The sequence below is a fragment of the Fusarium flagelliforme genome, assembly GCF_020744385.1.
Source record: "Fusarium flagelliforme strain FIESC 12 MPI-CAGE-AA-0113 chromosome Unknown B0J16scaffold_1, whole genome shotgun sequence".
Classification (NCBI taxonomy): domain Eukaryota; kingdom Fungi; phylum Ascomycota; class Sordariomycetes; order Hypocreales; family Nectriaceae; genus Fusarium; species Fusarium flagelliforme.
Genome location: NW_025763503.1, coordinates 7333054 through 7355059, shown reverse-complemented (window position 1 = coordinate 7355059; position 22006 = coordinate 7333054). Strand labels below are relative to the sequence as shown.

The 22006-nt window shown below is 47.9% G+C and overlaps 5 protein-coding genes across 5 annotated transcripts; 2 read left to right on the top strand and 3 right to left on the bottom strand.

Annotated features, from left to right (window-relative positions):
- Window positions 1–235: 235 nt before the first annotated feature.
- Window positions 236–2275, bottom strand: B0J16DRAFT_44067 (uncharacterized protein). Its single transcript, XM_046133864.1, has 9 exons — window positions 1970–2275; window positions 1765–1902; window positions 1451–1666; window positions 1341–1391; window positions 1140–1283; window positions 989–1084; window positions 895–935; window positions 698–843; window positions 236–652 (listed from the first exon to the last, which is right to left on the bottom strand). The coding sequence occupies exons 1-9, from the start codon at window positions 2064–2066 to the stop codon at window positions 313–315; spliced, it is 1269 nt and encodes a 422-aa protein (XP_045990344.1). The 5' UTR covers window positions 2067–2275; the 3' UTR covers window positions 236–312.
- Window positions 2276–5054: 2779 nt separating this feature from the next.
- Window positions 5055–7112, top strand: B0J16DRAFT_259242 (uncharacterized protein; the record flags this gene model as incomplete). Its single annotated transcript, XM_046123206.1, has 1 exon — window positions 5055–7112. One exon carries the CDS (start codon window positions 5055–5057, stop codon window positions 7110–7112), a length of 2058 nt encoding a protein of 685 aa, XP_045990343.1.
- A 5062-nt stretch (window positions 7113–12174) lies between these two features.
- On the bottom strand, window positions 12175–13106 carry B0J16DRAFT_298343 (uncharacterized protein; the record flags this gene model as incomplete). Its single annotated transcript, XM_046124489.1, has 2 exons — window positions 12568–13106; window positions 12175–12432 (listed from the first exon to the last, which is right to left on the bottom strand). The coding sequence occupies exons 1-2, from the start codon at window positions 13084–13086 to the stop codon at window positions 12175–12177; spliced, it is 777 nt and encodes a 258-aa protein (XP_045990342.1). The 5' UTR covers window positions 13087–13106.
- Window positions 13107–13615: 509 nt separating this feature from the next.
- On the bottom strand, window positions 13616–14125 carry B0J16DRAFT_258165 (uncharacterized protein; the record flags this gene model as incomplete). Its single annotated transcript, XM_046123172.1, has 1 exon — window positions 13616–14125. One exon carries the CDS (start codon window positions 14123–14125, stop codon window positions 13616–13618), a length of 510 nt encoding a protein of 169 aa, XP_045990341.1.
- A 5491-nt stretch (window positions 14126–19616) lies between these two features.
- Window positions 19617–21410, top strand: B0J16DRAFT_43986 (uncharacterized protein). The gene is made up of 3 exons (XM_046133862.1): window positions 19617–20082; window positions 20133–20399; window positions 20450–21410. Exons 1-3 carry the CDS (start codon window positions 19817–19819, stop codon window positions 21288–21290), a joined length of 1374 nt encoding a protein of 457 aa, XP_045990340.1. The 5' UTR covers window positions 19617–19816; the 3' UTR covers window positions 21291–21410.
- Window positions 21411–22006: the final 596 nt, after the last annotated feature.

Sequence of the window (22006 nt, the reverse complement as noted above, 5' to 3'; positions counted from 1 at the left end):
ATGAAAACAACGGCTGCCTTGCCTAGAACGTTCAGATTTGTCCCGGCATGCCACGGAGCAGAAGACTCCAGTGTCGTGACGGAAACATCACCTCCACGATTCAGGCAGTACGTCTTGAAACTCAACTGTAGACTAAAATCGCAGTTGTCTCGCTATTGAAAAACCTTCGAGACGAGTTTCGCAAGAGCATTCCAGAGTGGCTGGTAGCTCCTGAGGAACGTATATATGCGGGTGTTAATAAAAACGCCCAGAGTAGGGACCTGCTGTAGCAGGCACCATAAAAACGTGAATAGGAGGGCAATTGCAAGTCCATCACCTGCGATGCTTCTTCTTGTTGTGCGTATGCATCTTGTTTGCCCAACTGGTGTTGACGGCTTCTGTAACGGTATCCCAATCTGAACTTATGACGCGACCAATGAAGAGCACTTTGACGTTATGCTCCACAGTCGTGAGTTTCGAGTAGTTAACTCGCGACTCCTTTGAGATCCGTTCGCCTTGCTCGGAAATATGCACACGGACTGGAGGAAATCCGAGTTTGGGCTCATCCCTCAGAGGTAGGGGATTTCGATTACTGCTTTCAGTGACAATGCCATGTTGCTCGGCCTTGACACCACTCTTTTTGCAACCCTTCTTACCATAGGTAGAGATTGGACTAATACGTTAGCGAACGTCGACTGTTGTTTGTCGTAACACTTACATGCAAGTGCAGTGCCCACGATCGTTTGCAACGACGATGAATCTGCGGAAGTGAACAAAGATTCGACCGCCATACTGGTCTCGGTAAACTGTTTCCTCCACAATGCTTCCGCCTCCCGCCGGTTCTGGCCACAGCACTTTGAAAACCTGTTGGGTGAATTAGTATAATTAATCTGATCGGTAACGATATTGACTTACCTCTCCAGGTTGGTAGGCACTGGAAGGCTTGACGGTATATCCTAAGGCGATGTGAGCTTGGGAAATCTAAGCGCAGTTTAAACGGTGCACGTACGTGGATCCAGGGTTTCTGATTCACCGCCAGTGCCTATGATGTGCTCTTGGTTGCCCGCCGGCATAGATGGTGCAGGCTCATCTTCCTCGTCTTGAGCTACAAAGCATTCTGTTAGCAACCAAAACCAGGGTCTAGTACTGGAGTGCCATACTGTATGCAGTATATGGTGCAGACGACGACTCGCCACCGGTATATCGATCTTGATTATAATGTTTACTTTGAGCAAGAGCTTCTCGAAGCACAGGGTCGTCATCGTCTCCCGCACCGTCTACATATTGCTGAGTAGGAGTAGAGACTGCCAAATTTGAGTAAGCAATGGTAGCTATTTACGTTGAGGGTTCGTCGCCCATACCTTGTGTAGTTTCTGGATATGTGTAGTACTGTCCAGTAGCCTCGTCATAGTCTGAACACGTTAGTAAGCTATAAGTTCGAAATACTCCACGGACCTCGGCAAGAACTTACAAGTCTGTTCGGTTTGCGGACTAGCTGCTTTGTATTGAGTATGGCGATCGCCGTAGCCCTGCTCATCGTCTTCAGGGATATCCTCCTGAACAGGCGCCTTTCCTTTCCCACTAGAAGTTTTGGCTGTCCTCGATCTAGATTTTGAGGAACTGCCATGTGACCTCGAGGGTTTCGATTTCGCCTTGGACGTCGAGCTCGCAACAGTATAATCGTCGTCTAACCCATTGAGCATGTCAGTGACTGTTCATAGATGGTTTTGTCGAATGAGAAGCAGGTGCGTATTGGATATTACGCTGGTTTAAGGATAGACATACTGTTCTGTTCATCTGTTTGTTCAGGGCTCCGTATATTGACTGCCCCGAACTGTTGTGTCATCTGCTCCACTGGCGTTCGGGGTGTCTGGTTGTTCCGAGCAGCCTCATATTCGCTCTGCCACTGGATCTCCGGAGTACCTGTATGTTTACAGTTAGTACTGTTTGCATAGATTAAAAGCACCATATGTTGTGATGTTATACGAACCTGAAGCATCTACTCGTTGGCGGTAGTACTGCTGATAGTCTGGGTTCCAGATCCACACAGACCACTCGCTCCATCCTGATCTGCTCGTTTGATACATAGTAGCATTTTGCGCATACAAGAAATGCTTCTAAAGATGGCCCCTTGATTGCTTTAATCCAAGGGGAAAACTGGTCGAGCAATAGCAATAGAAATGTAGTGATTCGCAGGTAAACCGAGTATTGTCCCAAGATGGTACAGATCAATCAATAAGTTGAAGTGAACAAAGTGATGCCGAGGAACGGTTGAAACCAGTACAGCAACTGACCGGTCAATACTAGAAAAGTGCTGATCCGTCACCCTCAAAGGGCGAAGAGCTTATCGTCGATTGAGTTCCAGGACACCCGCCAAAGTTCAAGTAAGAGATCCTGGTAACTGAGAAGATGGTGGGCTGGGGGCTTTTGTACTGTAGAAACGAACAAGGATCAAAAGTGACCAAGTGAAAACCGTTAAATCGCCGACTTAGTTAGCTAGCCAGGAATGCGGCTCAGCTGTCTCTCCAGATGCAAAGTGGACGAGGGAACTGCAACTTGGTCGCACGAGGACGAAGATCCGAGCTCTCGTTGGTATGCTTGGGGTGCGTTTACGAAGATCGGGTCTGAATGGTATTTTTGGGCGAAAGTACTCGACAAATTTCGCGGGGAAATTGTCTTGCTTCTGCTTTAGTGCTGTACCGTCTTTCCTGTATCTGGGGGTGAGGTCGACCACTGTTCTGTAAGGATTGGTGTTTGTGGCGTATGTACGTCGAAGACGTAGGTCAGATCCGCCGCCAAAACTAGGATTATCGCTTCAGAGTTGCATGAAGTATGCTAAAGAAGTATCTCGTGCGTCCCTCAAGGAGGTCTTGCTCGTGAACCAAGAGTCAGAATAGTCGTTGCAGGCGGTTTTGTCGAAATGGTGACACGACAGGACCAGTGGCATCTGCCCGCCAGAAAATGCTAGTAACAAGAACCGAACCGCAGAAGTGTCCTGTAGCTTGGCTGCAGAGGTTGTAGTACTGGCTGACCGGAGCAAAAACAAATTGCATGCAGCCTGGTGTCAATGAGGTCGAGTTTCCGAGTGCCTACAGCACACACAGCCTTGGTTGACGGAAAACAAGAGATAGAACCGAAGGGCTTAGAGGGTGGACAACTGAGCGGCAACCGCAGCTTATCAGTTGCTTTTGACTATGCAGTCCAGCATCTCTTTAATGTCGCGCATCAGCCAGCGAGTAGCAGACGGAGCGTCGAGTGGGGATGGATGCAACAAGTGGAGGAGGTGGACTCATGGAGGGGTTCTCGGAGGAGTCGAGCTGCAAACTCGCATGACGGGACCCTTAGCTAAGTCAAGACTCCAAAGAATACCTTGGGCGAGAGGAAGAGACTGAAACAAGCAGAGGTAGCTTCCGTCTTAGATAACCCGAGTTAAGCAGGGCAGGGTAAGGCTCGCAAGCAAGACGCCAGCCGAAGGAGCAGTGAGAAAGTGATGGATATCATCTGGAATAGGCACCACAGAGCAGAGCAGAGCACTGAAGTCCAGAGAACAAGACACGCCCCTCCGAATACAGGGCATAATGCATAGAGCCGAGAGGGTATTGGATCGCGGAGCCAATTGGGAGGGGAGTGAGCGATTTTAGAAGGCGTCCAGCGGGAATGACTACAGGGTGTAGTTGTTGGTGTTGAGGTAGAGTTACAACGAGGAGGCTCTAGTTGCATCCGTTAGCTTCAAGACTAAGTGGGCAGGAAAGAGCACAGTGTGCGCTAGAGCATCCACCAATTAGTGGAATCGCAGCTGGCCTCAAAACCTAAGTTCTGGGCTTGCTTGACGGTTGTACTAAGATTGTGTTTAAATAGAGTAGCCGTTGGCCGTTTTGAACTTTGTTGAATTACGAATTGGACATTTGTGGCCGACAAGACAACAACAACAACAAAGTGATGTGTTTAACAAGTCAAAGCACTAAGCAGGCCAGGTTGCATAATAGACAACTGACACATGACACGCTACGTAGCGGATTGTCTTAGAGATCCCAGCAAGTCTGACGGTGATTTCGACAATGGAACATCACTGGTCAACGTCGCTGCATAATTTGAGGAAACACTCGCTTGTTCCCCTCCTGCGCTCTGCTGTCACATTCTTATTTGGTCGACTCGGACCAGGAGATAACGAATACTCGACGTGTTTGTTGCCAATGGATAAATCAACAGCTTCCACGGGCATGCACTTTCTCCAGATTACAGGCGCTAATAGTCGCTAGTTTTAGTGGCCGCTGTCCCCGAAGCCGGGAGCACTTCCCCTAAAACTCGACCTAACCTTGTTGTGACAGCAACGTGCAAATCAGCCGCCAGATTACGCTGTTGCCCAGGGCTGTCTCTCGCCAAATGGAGGAAAAAGCAACCCCTGGCTCGGTTGCTTCACTGCTCTCATTTCCTTGTCATCTCCCTTTTTTTCTCCTCCCTCTGCGTACCCATCCCATTCTATCCTATCCTATCCTATCGTTCCCCGTCAACAGTCGATCTTTTTCGAGCAAAGAGCCTCAACGGTCGTCTCGGCACTGATTGTCTCGTCTTGTCTGGTCAGGTCATCAGAGAAATGGACAAGCCGCCTCCAGTTCCCATGAATCCGTCTCTTTCCCTTAGCTCTGTTGATCTTACGTACGTCGATGGATGCCGTAGCGTACGACAACCACAACCACTCGAGCTATGCCCGAACCCACCAAAATCAACATCACGAATATCCTCATAGCTCTACCTCGCCTCTTCCGGTTCCTGGGTCTCATGATAGACCTCGTTCCCAAGACCAGGTTGAGGGCGAGGGCGAGGGTCACTACCAGACCCTCGACGCTCTGCCGCCTTCTCTTCATGTCTCGACAAGCTTGCCCATGTCAGAAGTCGATACTGTATTTTCCATGTATCAACCAACGTCTACCCAAGCCAGCATCGTCAGCAGGCGCGATATAGACATGTCTGGACCGCCTCCCCCACCTCATCCTCCACTGTTATGGAAAGCTCTCGATGAGCCATCTCATTCTCCTCCACCACCGCCGCCGCCGCCGTCTTATCTTCGACCTCCAATGATATTGCCACAGTCATTTTCGCCCGCGTCAAATCGAACCCCATTCGGTAGACCCCCGCCTCCACCACCGCCCGGAGATGCTTTTGTCCATAGAAACCTACGACCACCACTCGTTTACAATCATGACGCGTTTCCTCAACAACAATTATTTCAACAAACATTACCGCCGCCGCCGCCGCCTCCTCCTCCCATTCTGACGCCAAACGGCTCACCACTTGGTGCTTCTGGCGGTGCTTCAACGCAACCTCACACCCCAGTTTTGAGGCCACCAAGGGAATTTACTGGTTTTAGTCAATTGCCTAGCGCCCAGCACTTGCTTGGGGGAACTAGTCTGGGAGGTTTATCAGTTCCTCAGACGACAAATCGACACGAGATTGCTGGATCAACCTCGAGAACACCATCATCAATTTATACCATACCGCGGCTAATTGACGATGTGTCTTCTGACGAAGACTCTATTGTTCTTAGAAACTCACGGCAGTTTCCTCCTCTATACCCAACTGCATCCACCCTGACTGCCCAGGGAAGAAATCGAAAAACGTCGATGACAAATCGCATAACTACTTGGATATCCGAGTATGAACGGGATCATGGGCCAAAAGATCGGCTGGACTTGAGTACCAGCCTAGAACCTCTTTTGGAAACCACTAGGGGCGACAGAAGCCATGTATCAAAGGAATCTGCACCTTCCGAGGAAACCTTGGAGCTTCTTTGGACCCGACTTAAAGACCAACGTGTCAAGCTAAATAATATCAAGAGTCAGATGACCAAGAAGAGGAAGGAACTGCGAGAACTACGCCGGAGAAGAGATGATGCAGATAACGCTTTCATGGGTGTGATTCGGCCCATGCTAATCGCTCACCAAGAACGATTAGAAACATCATCTATTAACCTGGAAAGACGACTAGCAGATCTGCAACAACTCAGAACCGAGTATCAGGATTCTGAACTCGATTACGAAGATCTGGAGTCCACACTCGACGAAGAAGAAGAGACACTGAACAAATTGGAAATCCGCTTCTTCAGTTTGTTGGCAGTGGATCAAGCCACCCCACTGGAGCAACCACGCGACGACGAGCCCGACCTCGAACAGGACGACAGCAACATGCCGAATGAGTTGATGGGCATAAATCCTAACGGACCCTCCGAAGACGTACACCCCTTATTCTCGGAGCTCATGGCTGCAGTTGGTGACCTCGAAAATGCCAAGGAAGAACTTGACGAGCTACTGTTTCTTAAGGAGCAGCATGAGGGCGAGTTGAGGATGAAGTCTGCAGCAGGAATGGATCTGAACGAGGCTGAGGTCGAGTTTTTTGCTGAGTTCCCAGTGGAAGAAGAGCAAATGCGCAGCAGCGTCACGAGCCTGGAAGAACAAGTAGCACATCTTCGGAAACGCTGCGAGGAGAAGAGGGTGATGAAGAAGCATCTATCCTCAAGAGTTTCCTATCTTCTATACCCCGAGGACGGATATGAGGATATAGAGCTCGACAAAGCCTCCGTAATCATGCGCACGCATACGGATCTTGCTGATCCTACATTTCCTGTGATTATAAGTCAACCTGAACACGTCTTAGTTGAAGACTTCCCTCTCACATCGCGCGGTGCACTCAAGGCAGCTGCGGCACTACCAGCAACTGACCCAGAGAAGCCAAGTTGTATGCAACTCGCATCTAAGGAATATGCCATTGATCGACTCATGCTGGATCACAGCGAGGGGGGCAAGGGGGACTTTATCAATAGATGGCTTCTGCATCAGCTTCGTCTGTCTTCTACCAACGCGCGACTGCTCCATACGACGTTTACCAAGAGTCGAGGGCTCAAAATTCGCGACCTTGATCGTTGGCAGAGCGATGTGCTGCACTATTGGTGGAACGATGAGGGCGCTGAGCTGCCCGAAGATACGGTGCAGCTTGTAACAAGCGAACACTCCAACGATGGATCCAGAATTGGGACGAACCGTCTTTCGAGGGCGGTCACTTATACCCCGGGTATGCCTAGCGGTCGACAGAGTCATCCAACTGCAAGCAGTGTTGCTGCGCACTCTGCTTGGGATTGAGTTCAACAGCACTATCTGTCGAAGCAGCCAGGCTTCCCTATTGTTTTTTATGTTTTCTTTCTTGGCTTTCTTTTATTCATTTCGAATCAAGATCGCATTGGGCTACGGATTGGTGATTAAAAGGTGGAGAATTATTTATCTGTTTGGATGTCTTCCAAGATCAGGATGGACCAGTTACAGCCTGGGGAAAAACAGAACTAGGCAGAGAGACCTAGGTCAGCACGACAGTTTGTTTCTTTTTAGTTTGATTGCTTAGCGGCTTTGAGTATGTTTGGTGTTATTTTTGGCGCAGATGGTATCGAATTGTCCTACACCCTGTTCTTGTTAACTGAGAAAGGAGGTAATGTGTGCGTGGATATACCCTTAGCTTGGCATGGCATGGTAGGGACTGATGGATGTAAAGGGCAATAAATTGGCTAAGTAAGAAGTTTCTTCAATATGTGGTAGAAACAAACTCTGACAAGCTAGTCTGTCTCAGAGTGTACCTAATTGTTGACGATATCACGGGTGGTGTTGACCTTTTATCTCGTAGCGACGACAGCGTTTCTTTTGTGATTTTCATACTGTAGTTTCCCCACTGTAAACCAATAGTTCCCACTAACGAGCGGGTCCTAAGACCACGAGACGAGAGGGTTCGGGACGAGCCTCGCGGGGACGGGGAGATCCACCGTCTGGCGCTTGTACTGGTACATGAACGCCATCGGCTACAGGCTCCAGAATGACTAGGGGCCCATCTCTTTCGCTACGATCAAGGAAGAGGGGGGAGTGTGCATCAAACGGCCGAAAAAAGAGGAGGAGAAGGAGGAGACATGTGACTGGACTGCAGTGTTTGTGATTTCTGTGTTTTGTTTTCCGAACCTCAAAAGAGAGGACATTTACATCTAATGGTAGGCACACAAAGAGTCACCTTTCCTTTTTCTATCAATTGCAAAATGTCGTGCCACTGAGGCGATTGTGGTGCCTTCTTTTGTCTTTTCCATTTCTTGGTTTTGGTGAGGGCTTGGTTCGGCAAATTACAAAAAAAGCGACAGACCAAGGGATTGGAGGGCAGAGTGGAGAGATGATCCATTGGTTGGTCGGACAGTCGGACTACTTCTGAGACAGAATGTGCAGTAGTAGCGACCGAGACTATTGTAGTACTGTATGGCTATATGCTGACATGACCAAGTGTGTTGACTAACATGGACTCACCCTGTAAGGCTGGAGACGGGACAGAGTGGGAGCACATCTTTTACTACCAGAGTGACGAGCTTTGCATTGCATTGTATTGATGCACAAAACACGGCTTATCAGAGACAATGTCAAATGCAGCAAATAAATATCGCAATAAAAAAACCCATGCAGTCCATAGTACAGCTCCACCATATCAGCAAAACGCAGTATAATGCATATATCACCAGACATCCATACAAACCATCACATCCATCAACCCACATGCAAAACATATGTACTTCGCTTCCATTTTTCCCCACGTTCCCTTCCCGCTAGAAAGAAAAAAGCAAACCATACATCCATTAGCCGCTTCCTCCCGTCTTCTCTCACCAGACCCTTTTTCTTCGTGGGGGATCATCCCCGTTCCTCGACGTCATCAGGTAGTACTTGTATTTACTTGTCTTGTTCCGAGGTTCAAGATAGAGAATTGCATGATTGTTGCACAATGGAGATGGATAGGGTAGTGGTGCGGCTCTGCGATAACGGTGAAATAGGAAGGATGGGTTTCGGAGCACACCAGTTCGAGGATGACGTGCATGCTGAACCGTTCATGAGGCTAAGATCAGGTTTGAGATAAGATACTTGACGATTTGGGGATGGGAAGCCTAGAAACGTATGTTACATCGGTTGCTCTTGGTGCCCTTTCTTGTGCATTAGAGCACATCGTTTGAGCCGAATAAACCCTCACAGTGTTGAGAAGTGGGAGTGTTATGCCTTGGCTTGCCGAGGATCTTGATATTTACGATAGATTGTAGTTATCTCAAAGCGATACTGTTGGCTACAGTCTGTATCTCCATATAATGTGCCTCGCTCGCACTTGGGTAATATCGGGTACATTGATAATGATTATACTCGTTGGCTAGCCGGGAGGGGGGTGCCAACTAAGCAAGCTTAGTTGGCCACAAAAGTGTGAGACGGGATAAAAGTGTGAGACGATCACAAGGATCACATCTGGGTGGCGAAATCCGATAAATCAATCATTAGATGCTCTTCTGATGTCGGAATAGGTTTAAATTGATGAAAAAAACGAAGTTTGAAGCTTCTCGCGATGTATTGACTATCTCAGGCTGGGGGAAGTGACTGGGGCGGCCGGCAAAGAGCTGTGGCCCGGGAAACTGAAGTCCCTACAAATTATGCTGTATCCGTGTTATCCTGGCCATTCAGGCTTCCTGCCGCGAAGGCTCTTCCCTCTCTGATGAGCTCACGAAGTGACTCACGTAGCTGCGTTTGGTGTTTATAAGGGCAAGGCGTGGAGGGAGGAGGGGAGTCATAGTCGGGCAACGGCGGCAAGCTCGGGGACTTGGGCGGCGATGAGGCTATCACGACTTCCTTGTGTGCGGCAACATTGATGAGAGGAAGAGTATCCTCTTCTTCATCCATTTCCTCATCAGGATCTTCGTGTGTGAGGCGGAAATCGACTGTATCATCGCTGTGAAGGAGTGCGCTGAAATCTACCTCGTTGAGCGGTTTTGGTGCAAACTGTGCCTTGCGAATAGACTCACGGACTTCGTCAGGAAGCTGAGTATCTATCATATAGCCGTTAGTCTCTTCTTTGAGTGCATCGGTCATAGCGGACCGTTGTGTATCCATCGATAGATAGTCATCCTTCTTCCCTGTGTGCTCCAACCACTGCTTAAACCGCAAATTCTTGGGAAATCCGTTCACGATGTGCTTCTTATCCGCTCGCCACTCATCTTTGAGGCGATCCATCTCCTTAATGAGATCTGATCGGAGATTGCGGATTCCCTGCTTCTGCATCTTCTTACAATCTTCCGCGATAGCTTCCTCCTGTTGATCTCGGAGTCCCTGCAGTGATACTAGAGGAATAAGGTTAGATACAGTCTTTGCACGCTTGCCGCGCTTTCTCTCGTGATATCGCTTCTCGATACGCGTTTTGCGGTCGTTTACGTACTTCTGAATAACATCTTCTAGCAATACAGCTTCGTGAACGATGTTGCGGATATGCTTTAATCCTTGCCGTGTAGGAGAACTGAGGATATCGTGATATCTCTCGCCGATGCTCTCAGCGGTGACGGAAGCGCTCAGAAAGCGTGTTTCTGACGGCAGAAGCGAAGCATGAGCGGGCGTGCAGGTCTTCTTCTTTCCTAGCTGCTTGCGAAGCAGATATTCTATCGCAGGTCGGGGCGTGAGAGGAAAGATGCCGCATTTTTCGAAGCCTCTTATGATATGAGCTTTTGTGAAGCCGAGATTGAAGATCTCCTGATTTTGGTGAGAAAAGGCACGAATTTAAGAGAAGGCTCAACTGGAAGGCACATACCTGAAAAGCCCCCGCAAAGGCACGGCGGCCAAAGGTGAGATCTCCCTTCCGCAACGCATCGCGAAGCTTCTTCTGATGTGCATCCTTCAGGAATTGGAATACGCCTACATCCATCGGCTGCAGGATATGCGTAGAATGTGGAGGAAGAAATGCAACGAGAATATTGAACTTGATCATATATTCTCTGAATTCGAAGGCGCCGTGCCCGGAAAATCCGTCGATAACGAGCAACCGCCAAATCAGCTCCTCCGAATTCTTGTGAAATGAAGCCGGCGGCACATCGTGAGTATATTCTCGGTCATACTTATCCTGCAGCTGCTCATTGCATCCAAACCACTCTTCGAAGTCAAGCTGACGATTCTTCACAGCTGCGGATTTCTCCCAAGAGCAGCGGTTAAAATGCTTCGCCCACTCCAGCGTTATTGCTGCGTTGGAAAACGCCGAATCCGACTGTGCAAAGTGTATATCAGGATCTGCATCGATATATGCCCACTCGAGTGTTGGAAACGACTTGAAGATAAGCCAAGGAGGAGTTGTATCGCCGGCTGCGTTGCCTGAGCCGATAACTGTGCAAGTCTCACGATCTTGCGGAGAATATACCTCTGTATAAGCTTTCTTCTTGGTGCGTACGACAAGGCATTCCATTTTATCCCGTAACATACCAACTCTAACTCCTGCTTCATCTGCATTCCAGGTCTCCGATGCGCCGATATTCTTCATGCGAATAGCTTCCTCAAGTCGTTGGAACCACTCCTGCGTATCCTCAACGCCTGCCTCCTCATACTCTGCTCGCGATCCTTCTCTCGACTTCAATATCGATTTCGCAAGCTCAGGATGATCCTCACGGAAGCGTGTGTACCACATCTTATGCATAGGCTTCGCCTCAGGATCACGGCGGCGCAGCAAAGTAAGTGCTGCATCCTCTATTTCCCACTTGGAAGCCGGCAGACCTGACCTATCCATCCACATAATATATGTGACGATAGCTTCTTCTTCCGCATCCGTGAGTATACGCGGGCGGCCCATCTTTGGCTCTACAACATCATTATAATCGAGGGAATTCGCAGCCTCAAGCCTCTTCACGATGCGGGCGATAGATGCTCGAGCAGAGCCGGCATATCGATCTTCAGCTTCACGAAGTGAGAGAGGCTTCTTTGCCTGTGAGGAAGCATCACGAGAGCGGCTTTGGAAGTGTTGGCGCGAAAGAACGACTGCACGAGCAGCCTTGAGATTGATATCGGTAGGCATAATGAAGTTAGACACGATTACTTGGATTTTCACTAATTGGTGTCCTAGAATTCATTGGTTTTGGCGGGCAAAAGTGATGAAATCGCGACACCGATCGGTGCGGGGCTGTCTCACACTTTTATCCCGTCTCACACTTTTGTGGCCAACTAAGCTTGCTTAGTTGGCACCCCCCTCCCGGCTAGCCAACGAGTATATTATTAAAGGTACAAACAACCAACTATACTTGAATCAAAGAATAAGTGCCTATCGCCAGGATCACCATCTTTCCGCATTCTGGGGGTATCCAAGTTTGATCAAACCACTCGAGCCATAACACAATTTGCCTCATTCCTCCTCTTCGAACAGACGCTTCAATGCCGTTGGAGACTGGGGAACACTTGGGTCTTGACCAAGCCACTCCGTAATGCTGGGCGTGCGCGAAGAGCTCCTGACCTTGGTATCCGACTCGAACTTGGGTTCCAGTGTCTTGGGAGGAAGAGGGAGAGGGCCTGCTTCAGTAACCTCAACGTAGGGCTCTTGCTTGGCCCAGAACTTCCACTTGCTCTTCCTTCTTGGCTTCGTCTCGGTCGCATCAGATGGTTTCTACTCAGTCTGTTCATTCTGCTCGTTCTTTTTAGACTTGCCAATCTTCATCCCTTGACTGATTCGGCGCCAAGTCAAGTTGCCTGTGGTTTTATTGCCGTCCTTATCCTTCTTGGTTGACTTAACAGCCATAACCTTGGTGATCTTTTTGCGAGCAGGCGGAGGTGACAGAGGTATGTCCGATGAACTTTGGACATGTTTGACGCGCCTGCGAGCCTTTGTAGATTCGCTGTTGTACCTGTCTTCGCGTTGGCTTGGATGATGGCTATGGTAGGCATGGTGGCTGTGTCTGTGATATCCGTGATGACGGTGCTGTTCAGACGAAGACCCTGAAGTCTCACGGTAGTTGTGCTTCTTACGAGAATTGCGGCGCATGGCTTCCTCATTGACGGATGCTGCATTGACAGATGTTGCTCTTGTAGCGTGGGAGGACTCGCTGGTACGGGGATATGAGTATGGGTCGGCTCGCGAGTCGGTTGAGTTTAAGGCTCTCGAGTGCATAGACGTAGGGTAAGAGCTCGTAGGTAGAGATAGACGTCTCGAGGACGATGGTTCTCGAGAGTGGCCGGATGAATGTGATCCAGCATAGGATCCGGCATTGGAGAGTGTTGCATAACTGTAGAGACCCAATCCGGTGACGTGAGAGAGTGACATGATGGCGATGTGAGAGTTGGATAAAGTATATAAAGAATATAAAGCGGCGCTTTGGGAGGGCGAAGCAATAAGTTATGTGATGCGGATGCCGTTCATCGGAGAGATGAGGGTGAGTGAATGAATGTCGAGATGCTGTAGGTGAAAGGTGTAGGTTACAGGATGAACACTTGTCCGAGTGGCAAGTAAAGGCTTGTAGTTGAGGCGCGCCTTCTGAGTATGATATTGAGTGGAGGTTAGATACAATATGTAAGTTGCTAATCTGTGGAAGGAGGAAGCTAGGCAGTCAAGGAATCTTATACCCATCTTGCAGCACTCGAACCTTGATCTGCCTAAAGTATAACAAAATTCATAAAAGTTTCTCCTACTATCAACACAAGCTTCCCAATGCGAAATACATTTTGTCAGGCTACGAAGCAATTCGCAAGCTTTGTCTAGGTACAAATACTGTATGCTCAGCCCACACTAAGCTGGTATCATATATCCATCTACCTGTGCTCATATCCCAAAATAAGTAAAGACATTCATCTCATCATCCCGTCTTATCTTCTATACTGCTCGAGCTCTGTCCGCAGTTGGGTTCGTTAAGGACACTGCGATATGTCGTGCTGGTCTCCGTCTCCCAGGGCGAGACAACCACTCCATCGGGATAGGAAGCCTCCTCCTCTCTTGTCCGAACAATATGTACATGTTTTGTCAGCTCATGCTGCCACTCCATTTCAACATCTTCATTTGTGTTCCCCATTTCTAAGGCCAGCTCGAGTGCCTTGGTGTAGATATTGCCAACCCTAGAGCAGAACTTCTGACTTTCGGTCGACAGTTGCCTTTTCCTCTTGCCGGTCCACCTATCGTTGAGAATATGAAACAACGCAGTGCGCATAGACTTGAGAGGCTCTTCATGTTTAAGTTGTCGTTTCTTCTTATGTGATCGAATAGTGTCGAGGGTGTCGCTATGCGTTTCCAGGTTGTTGAATCTAGACGACTTTGACTTCTTCTCAAGACTTTTTGGGTCTGCCTTGCGGAATTTGCGCTCTTTTGGCATTGTAGTATGATATCATCAGATGTAGCAGTCATATGATAGTAGACGATGTGCTCTGTTGCGTTGTGAAGGAGGAAAAGACATGACTGCTTATGTCGATAAATACACAATATCTAAGGCACTGCCTGAGTGAATTGCTAGAAATAGCATCTTTGCGTGGAAGAAAAGTGCTGACTGAGACTGGTTGAAGACAGTAAAGAATTAGCAGGTGTCCTATCCTGTTAATAGGGCCATCTAGGCTGCAAACCGTTCAATAAGAAGATGTGTTATCATTCATCTTTCCTTTTGGTTTGTAGTGGTTGTTTGTTGGGCAGAGGTCATCGATGCAAACAACGATACCTACGTACTATTATTTATGAAGTGCTGGTGCAGCGAAGTCCTCTTTGATGCAATGAAAGATATATATAGATTGTTTTACATCTATTACCTAAATACAAGCGTATACTGTTATATAGACCGGTCACTGGTCTGCAACCTCAGCCGACAATGACACTACAATATCTCGAGCAAGAGTAGCATGCCAACTACAATCTATGTTACTCAAGTTAAGAGTGCCCGAAAGTCTTGTAGATCTTTGTAGGGACAGAGTTTGTGCACCAGAAGTGCATCAACCGACAAAGCAACATTCTTTGTCGGTCCCCTTGAACTACTCTCGTCTTGGGGGTAACTATGAATCAGAGCGTTGACATCACATTTACAGTAAAGATATATGTACTCTTGCAGGCCTGGTACCTAAAGATCGTAGTCTCGGGTGAATACTCGTAAAGGACGTATTCTGGCTCCGTAGTTCCCTCTCGAGCTAGTTGCAAGAGCATGGGTGCAAGGTGCTTGCACGCCTTCGCAATCGAGACCACATCGTTTACTGCCCTATCATAGAGACCCTAGGGAATGAGAGGAGGCGAAACAGAGGAACTGGTGATACTCAAGAATGATTCCACCCTTTTTCAGCTTTCTATCCGATGTTGTGATGGCTAAGCCTCCTTTGATGTGAACGGCTGCAGCTTTCCAAACGGCCAAGGCCCTGGAAGTTGTATCACCGAGTGCATTTAAGCCGATATCGGTTAGTGGTTATTCTGCAGGGGAAAGAGACAGATATCATGATCTTTTCTAGGCATCTTTAGATGCAACGGTTAATGACGTATACTTGGACCGCCGAGAACATTTGGCAGGGTGAAGTTTCGGCGATGCCGTTTAATCTCTGTGAGGAGGAGCTTCGAGGAGTTTTGTGCTTCCGAGCGGGATGAATTCCGAGGACGCCGAAGAATGGTATACAACGTGGAGTCTTACAAGGGTCATTGTAGTGTTATATGATTGACTTCAAACATCCCAGTATCATATCTTGATCATAGTGTACGCTCAACCCAGGAGAAGTATCGCAATCAGATACGAACAACACTACAAGTATGACAGACACAACGGATCTGGAATCTGGTCCCTGTGGCTTGGTCGCGCAAGGTAAATCGTCCACGCCGACATGTGGTAGTGTAACCCGAGATGGCGAGCGAGATGCGGTTCTACTCCCAAGTCGGTATGGCTTCACTCAGACTTGCCAGGAATCCTGGTGTCGTAGGGGTTGAGCGGGTAACAACAAAGGGTATCCTGGTAAGGGATGGAACTTTGGGTATCCGCATCACGTTCAGGATCAAAAGGGAGAAACAGAGTTTGAAAGGATGATAATCTAGACTGGGATATGTCCGGGGTAGTTGCAGCACCGTAAACTCTGACAAGGTTATGTATGCTGATCCGAACTTGACTTCAGATTCATGAGTTACCGCCTCTCTTGAACGACTTGGCAATAATTATTTGATTAATATATTCATGGTTAGGAATATGGGAAAGACACAATGCTGACTTGTTCATTGCGTCCATGGTCTGCTTGAGCTGTAGTGTTTCTCTGTCTTTTGACGTGGTGAGGGGCTCTAGTCATCGCGCCTTAACTCACGGAGCGAAACAGCTGTATTTCCTTTCTCAGCAAAATGCTCTAACCTCTATGATCTTCCGCCACATGGTTTGTGAGAGCGACGTAGCAGCGAGGATCTAGAGCACATGGCATTTTAGCCGGACAGACTAGAAAAGAAGCTAACACAAAAGGTGTCTTATGCCATCCATTTAATTAATTTGAATGCTGGGTCATTAACGACGCTAGCTTGCCTTGTCTTGACAATAACCGACCACTAATGTTTCACTTTGACAAGTTCGTTCCGTCCAAAGCCCAAACTGGCTGAGACAGTTGACGGAGAGTAGCCTACCTGTGGCCAAGAAAAGTACCCCAGAAAATTAAGAAAGACGCCGGATTTAACAAAACCAGATCCAATATCCGTCGTGGCTTATTGTTAAGAATGGGCTTATGGGAAACAGACGCCAGATTGTCCAAGAGGCGCATCATCATTAACCAACAGCTGCGGGGGAAAGCAAAAACAGTTACTACGTAAAAAAAGACAATAGCCATCCCGTCGGGTGATGTGGAGGGAAATCCGGGGTTGAGAACAGGGATAATTTAACAACCTTGACCCAACCCGCCTGTTACCGTCTCAATGCGTCAGCATGGATGGCACACTGCTGCCCAGATCCCAAGTCTGGGCCCAAAAACATGTCATCCTGGAAAAAGGATGGCATACATTCAGCATGAATGCACACAGCAACTCATTAGTTGAGCCTCCGAGCTGTGGCGTCAGAGTTTAGAGATCCGTTGGAGAAGAACAAGACAGAGTCGACCAATTTCCCATGCAAATGTGACACGATACACGACGCTGCAGTAGGCCTGTTTGCTCGCGTGGCAGTTCTCAGCGATCGTTTCCTACCGTGGGAACGATGTTCGTCTCACGCACGTGGTTGATAGGGGACCGGCGACGGGCATAAGTCAGTAGACTCTCAACTCTGTAGTCTTTCAATTAGACTTGACTCAGGTAACAATTAATGCAGTCAAAGTGAGGCGACATATGGAGATAACAGAGTATACACCAAGTGTTCTACTTGAACTCTTTAGGAAAGACGCTGTTCTTGATGGCATATGACACAGAAGATTGGATATTCCAGACAAAACATGTTGACAACATTGGAAGCTCGAGCCGTAGAGCGGCTTGGCAATTGATGGGCAGCGTAGGCCAAGAGAGCAGCGCAGCTTAATTACCAGAGTCCCACCTGAAGAGGTCAAAGCGACAAGACGTTGGACAAGAAAGACACAACACTGAAAAGGGCACACACAGAACTCGGCATTCACGGCTTCTTAGTTAATGTGACGTGCTGAAGTTTCCGTCGAAGACACCTTGATATCCACAGATCAACAGAGCACATTCTTATGATTCAAGCGGTAGACGCTGTTGATTTTGGTCGAGGAGAGAAAGGGAAATGAGTCCCGGCTTTAGTTAATCCCGGACCCTCTTAGCATCTACCGTTTACCCAATGACTATTGACGTTGGCCAAGGCTGTCTACAGGTGAGACAAGGGTTCCCCAGAAGGCGAGAAAGAGGCCCCGCGTGCCAAGTGCGACGTTGACGCTGAAAGAGGCCAACAAAGGAGGAGACAAAATCTGGGGGAGGGTCTCGTCTGTGCTGTTTTGTTAGAAGATCACGATGGAGATTTGAATACAGCGCCTGGACCAGGAAATGTTATGGAGAAGAAAAGGAGAAGACATCCCAAGCGCTTGGATTGATACATATTTCCATTGACAGTGACGATCACGGAGTCTCGGCACTTGTCAACTCTTTAGTCAATCCTCAAGGCTTCTAATTCAACCGGTGTCTTTCATCACATTTGATCTACATACTCTGTAATCCATGCATTGATCAGTCTTTAGTGCTCGTCTCTTACCGATGAGTCAAGCACTGCTCCATTGAATGCGCATCGAACCGAGGCATCCATAGAGACCTGTGATAATAATTAGGAGCTCATCTGGGGATGTTCAGGGGGTGTCCCGCCTGAGGATGTTACTACATAATGCGGTCTGCAGCGTTGGATCGTCTCATTGAGACCTCCGCAAAAAAGGACGCCGTTCCTGGCTATGACAGCAAACGACGTTTGCCGCCTTCTAATTCGGAGATGGCTTGAAATGAAAAGAGTTTAGTGGTGCAAATCAATAAAAGACATTGTCTCAGTAAGTAGATTCGATATTGTATTGTTCTATTGCCCACCAACATCTACCGCATAGACTACCTCTTAGGGAGCAGGAGTAATTGTTGGTGGGGTCCCCCACAATCTGGCTCAAGTCTTACCGTACTGTACCCGCTTTGGAAGATCTTGACCTGCACGCCACTGTCTTCTTTTGTCTCTTGTCCCTAATCTCTCTCATCCTCAACTCGTCAATCTATCGTGGTTGTGGAACTCGAGTCTTGTTCCTCACGTCCGGAACCATACAACAGGCTTCAATTAAGAATGATCTGCTGAAGATACTGGGATCCCCTGGATAACTAAATTCTTCAACGACTCAGCCCTGGGCTTTGGATCATAGCGTCAGCCTGAGCTTGTTTCTTTATGTTTTATTACCGTTTAATAGTACATACCTGTGATGAATAGAAACATTTCAGTTATGCGGATAGCCTATACCGTTCAATACTCTAGATACCAGACACCCTCTTTTCTCTGCAACTATTGTACAAACTTGACACAAACTGCTGTGCTCTGATACCTCATTAGGCGAATAAACCCGTGGCTTGAAACCCTTGATCATGCTCCCGCTGTCATGGCTTCAGGAGGCGCTGGTCATACTAGATATCCGTCCGAGCCTCTATCTGCTCTGCTAACAGCACAATGCAACTCGCCAATATGATTTGTCCACCCTTGATAGCAGGGGATCCTCGTCCATGACTTGCACTTGTCTTCTCATAATGTTCTAGCTTCAGCAACCCCGGCCTGATCCTGACCTCGCCTCCCCCGACCGCGGACACAGCACGCATAAGCATAAGCGCCATTACAATATCACTGTACATTACATACATTTTAGTAAAGCACTGCACTTACCTTACATCTGGTCCTTTGTCCGTTCCGTTCCTCTTTTGGTATCTCTCTCGACACTCACGGTTCCTTTGTGCCGGGTCTTGGTCTTACTTGACTACTTGTATCTTACATCGCCCACCTTTTTTTGCCTCTTCCCCGCCCTCATTCCCTGTTCCTATTCTTGTTCCTGTCTCTGATCTTTCTTATTCACCTCTGCATTTTTATTCACATTTTTATATCTTCTTTGTCTTAGTGTATCCTGCATGTTTGCAAACGTTATCGGAAGCCACATTTTGATCGAGAAGCCTACCTCAGCTTGACCCTGGCCAAGCCTCTTGTTAGACTGACCGCACCCTAACATGGCGTTTTCCAATCTCGATTCAAAAGGCAATTAATTATATCTGTTGGTTTGCTACTCGATACGATTTGACCTCGACGCTTGGGGAGCCTTCTCACCTCGGTGTACCTTCCCTCACCTTTGTTGGTCCACTACCTAACTGGGCAGTACCAACCAACATCAGACGCTCCTTCTATATCAGGTTCAAGGTCTGCCTCTTGTCGATCAGGAAAATCATCAGAACTCTTCTCATCACTTCAACAAATACCTACTATCCAACTACCTACAAAAGGAGAATGGTACATTATACATAAACCGACCACTTTAATCTTCACTTTTATAAGTGACTCGAGACTCGATTAAGTCGACGCCTCTTCTACCAGGATATCTTTCTTCCAGTCTTTTTGAGCCTCAACAACTTCACAATGTCTACCACAGAACACCTCGACAAATTCCAGATTCGCGCTCTCAGCGTGATTGAACGAACATGTTCCGTCTTCTCACTACTCGGGTCCATCTTCATCATTGTCACCTTTCTGTCCTCGAAAGCGTTCCATAAACCGATCAACCGCTTGGTCTTTTATGCTTCATTTGGCAACATGATGACCAATGTGGGTACATTAATGTCCAGATCCTACGTTGGTGATTCGAACTCGGCAGGCTGTCAGCTTCAAGCCTTCCTCATCCAGATGTAAGTTTGAGAATGAAGTCTTATGTCAAGGGAATACTGACAGATATCAGGTTTATGCCCGCTGATGCTTTCTGGACTCTGACAATGGCCATTAACGTCTACTTGACATTCTACTTCAAATTCGATGCTCGAAGATTACGCAAGATGGAGATCCCTTACCTTATAGCATGCTATGGTGTTCCATTTGTTCCGGCCTTTGTCTACATTTTCATCAAGAACAAAGAGGGACAGCGAATGTATGGCAATGCCACACTTTGGTGCTGGGTCAGTGCAGAATGGGACATTTGGAGAATTATTACCTTCTATGGTCCTGTTTGGTATGTAAAGCTTGATCCAAAACTGCTATTGACTTCGCTGACCTTCCCAGGCTTGTCATCATTGTCACATTCTTCATCTACATCCGTGCCGGCAGCACAATTTACCGCAAGCGCAGGGAACTCGACGGATTTAGTTCAACCGATCGAGATTTGACTTACGGTAACGACAACCACATTGCTACGCTCAAGACGACAGAAGTTTCCGTCACAACAGAGATCGTTAAGCCCGATGGGATCCTTTTGCAGCCCATGAGCGGTCGAGCACCAGATTCCAGCAACCCTACTCCTTCCAGTGGAAACTACTCGGTTCACATATCAGCTCAGCTGGGTTCCGGGGATATCGAAGACCAACTGGCCCCTATCGAAAGGGAGCAAACACGAGCGAGCGTCCAAGTCCCTCAACAACAGCAACGTTCTGTCGCCCACATGAACCGAAGACGGAATCGTGAACTCAACAACGCAGCATGGCAGTACACAAAGTGCGCCATTCTTTTCTTCACAGCTATTCTGATCACATGGGTTCCCTCGAGCGCCAACCGTGTGTACTCTGTATTTCATAAGAGATCATCAGACCCCCTCGAGTTCATGAGTGCCTTTGTGCTTCCCCTCCAGGGCTTTTGGAATGCCCTTATCTACATGGTTACATCTTGGGATGCATGCAAGAACTGGGCCAGCGACATGCGCATGGGTCAACGTCCAGATGTAACGGAACTTGTTGGTGGTATGAGACCCGAAGTTGGAACCAACCACACCATCGGCGGCGGCCACCACCGACATAACCTTGGTCACCTCCGACGATCTAATAAGTTCGAGACGGAGAGCATGACCGAATTGGCCAACGAGAGCCGGCCGACTTCGGACGATGAACGGCGAGATCAAAGCCGTGTATAATAGGTGTCAGAAACTTGTTTGGATGTGATGTGCCAATGTCCTTTCAATTTTGTTATTTTATATAATGAAGACATGACTTTCTGGGGGCTAGCATGTGCGGGACGAGCAATTGTTACGAGACAGTTGGGGTAGTTTCGCTATTGTTGGAGCTGGAGATGATGGATACCCAAGACTTAAATTTAGTAGTTTATTTAGTAGTCAAATAACATTCGATTCTTTGAGACTGTTGAAGATTAGTACATGAGTAATAGATACTCTATAGAGTACATGTCGTCATGTGAAAGCTACTCGTACTTGTCTCCAGGTAATCCTGCAGAGCGCATTGTCCTATCCCATTACTTTACGTCTCTGTTTTCCTTGTCACATATTTATCACTTTGTGGCTATGTCTTACATCCTTCTTCTCAGTGTGGTACATCTATGTCGTGCATGTCGTAATGTCATCATCCTTTGTTCTTCTGCTCCAGGTGCTACACGAACAGTCCTGAAGCCTTGTTAGCTACGAAGCGGTCAGTAAAGAGATTGGCTGTGACACCTAGACTTAATAACCCAGGTCAAGGGATGAAAGTGTTCTTGTGTATCTGTAACAAAATTGGCAATTTAGCTTAACCGTTGAACCCGTTAACGATCTTGTCGTGGCTCAACGGCCGTGCTTGAGAGGCGTTTCCGTTCGTCCGAGGTGAGCGATATCAGATCCCGGGATATCTCTTCAGCTCT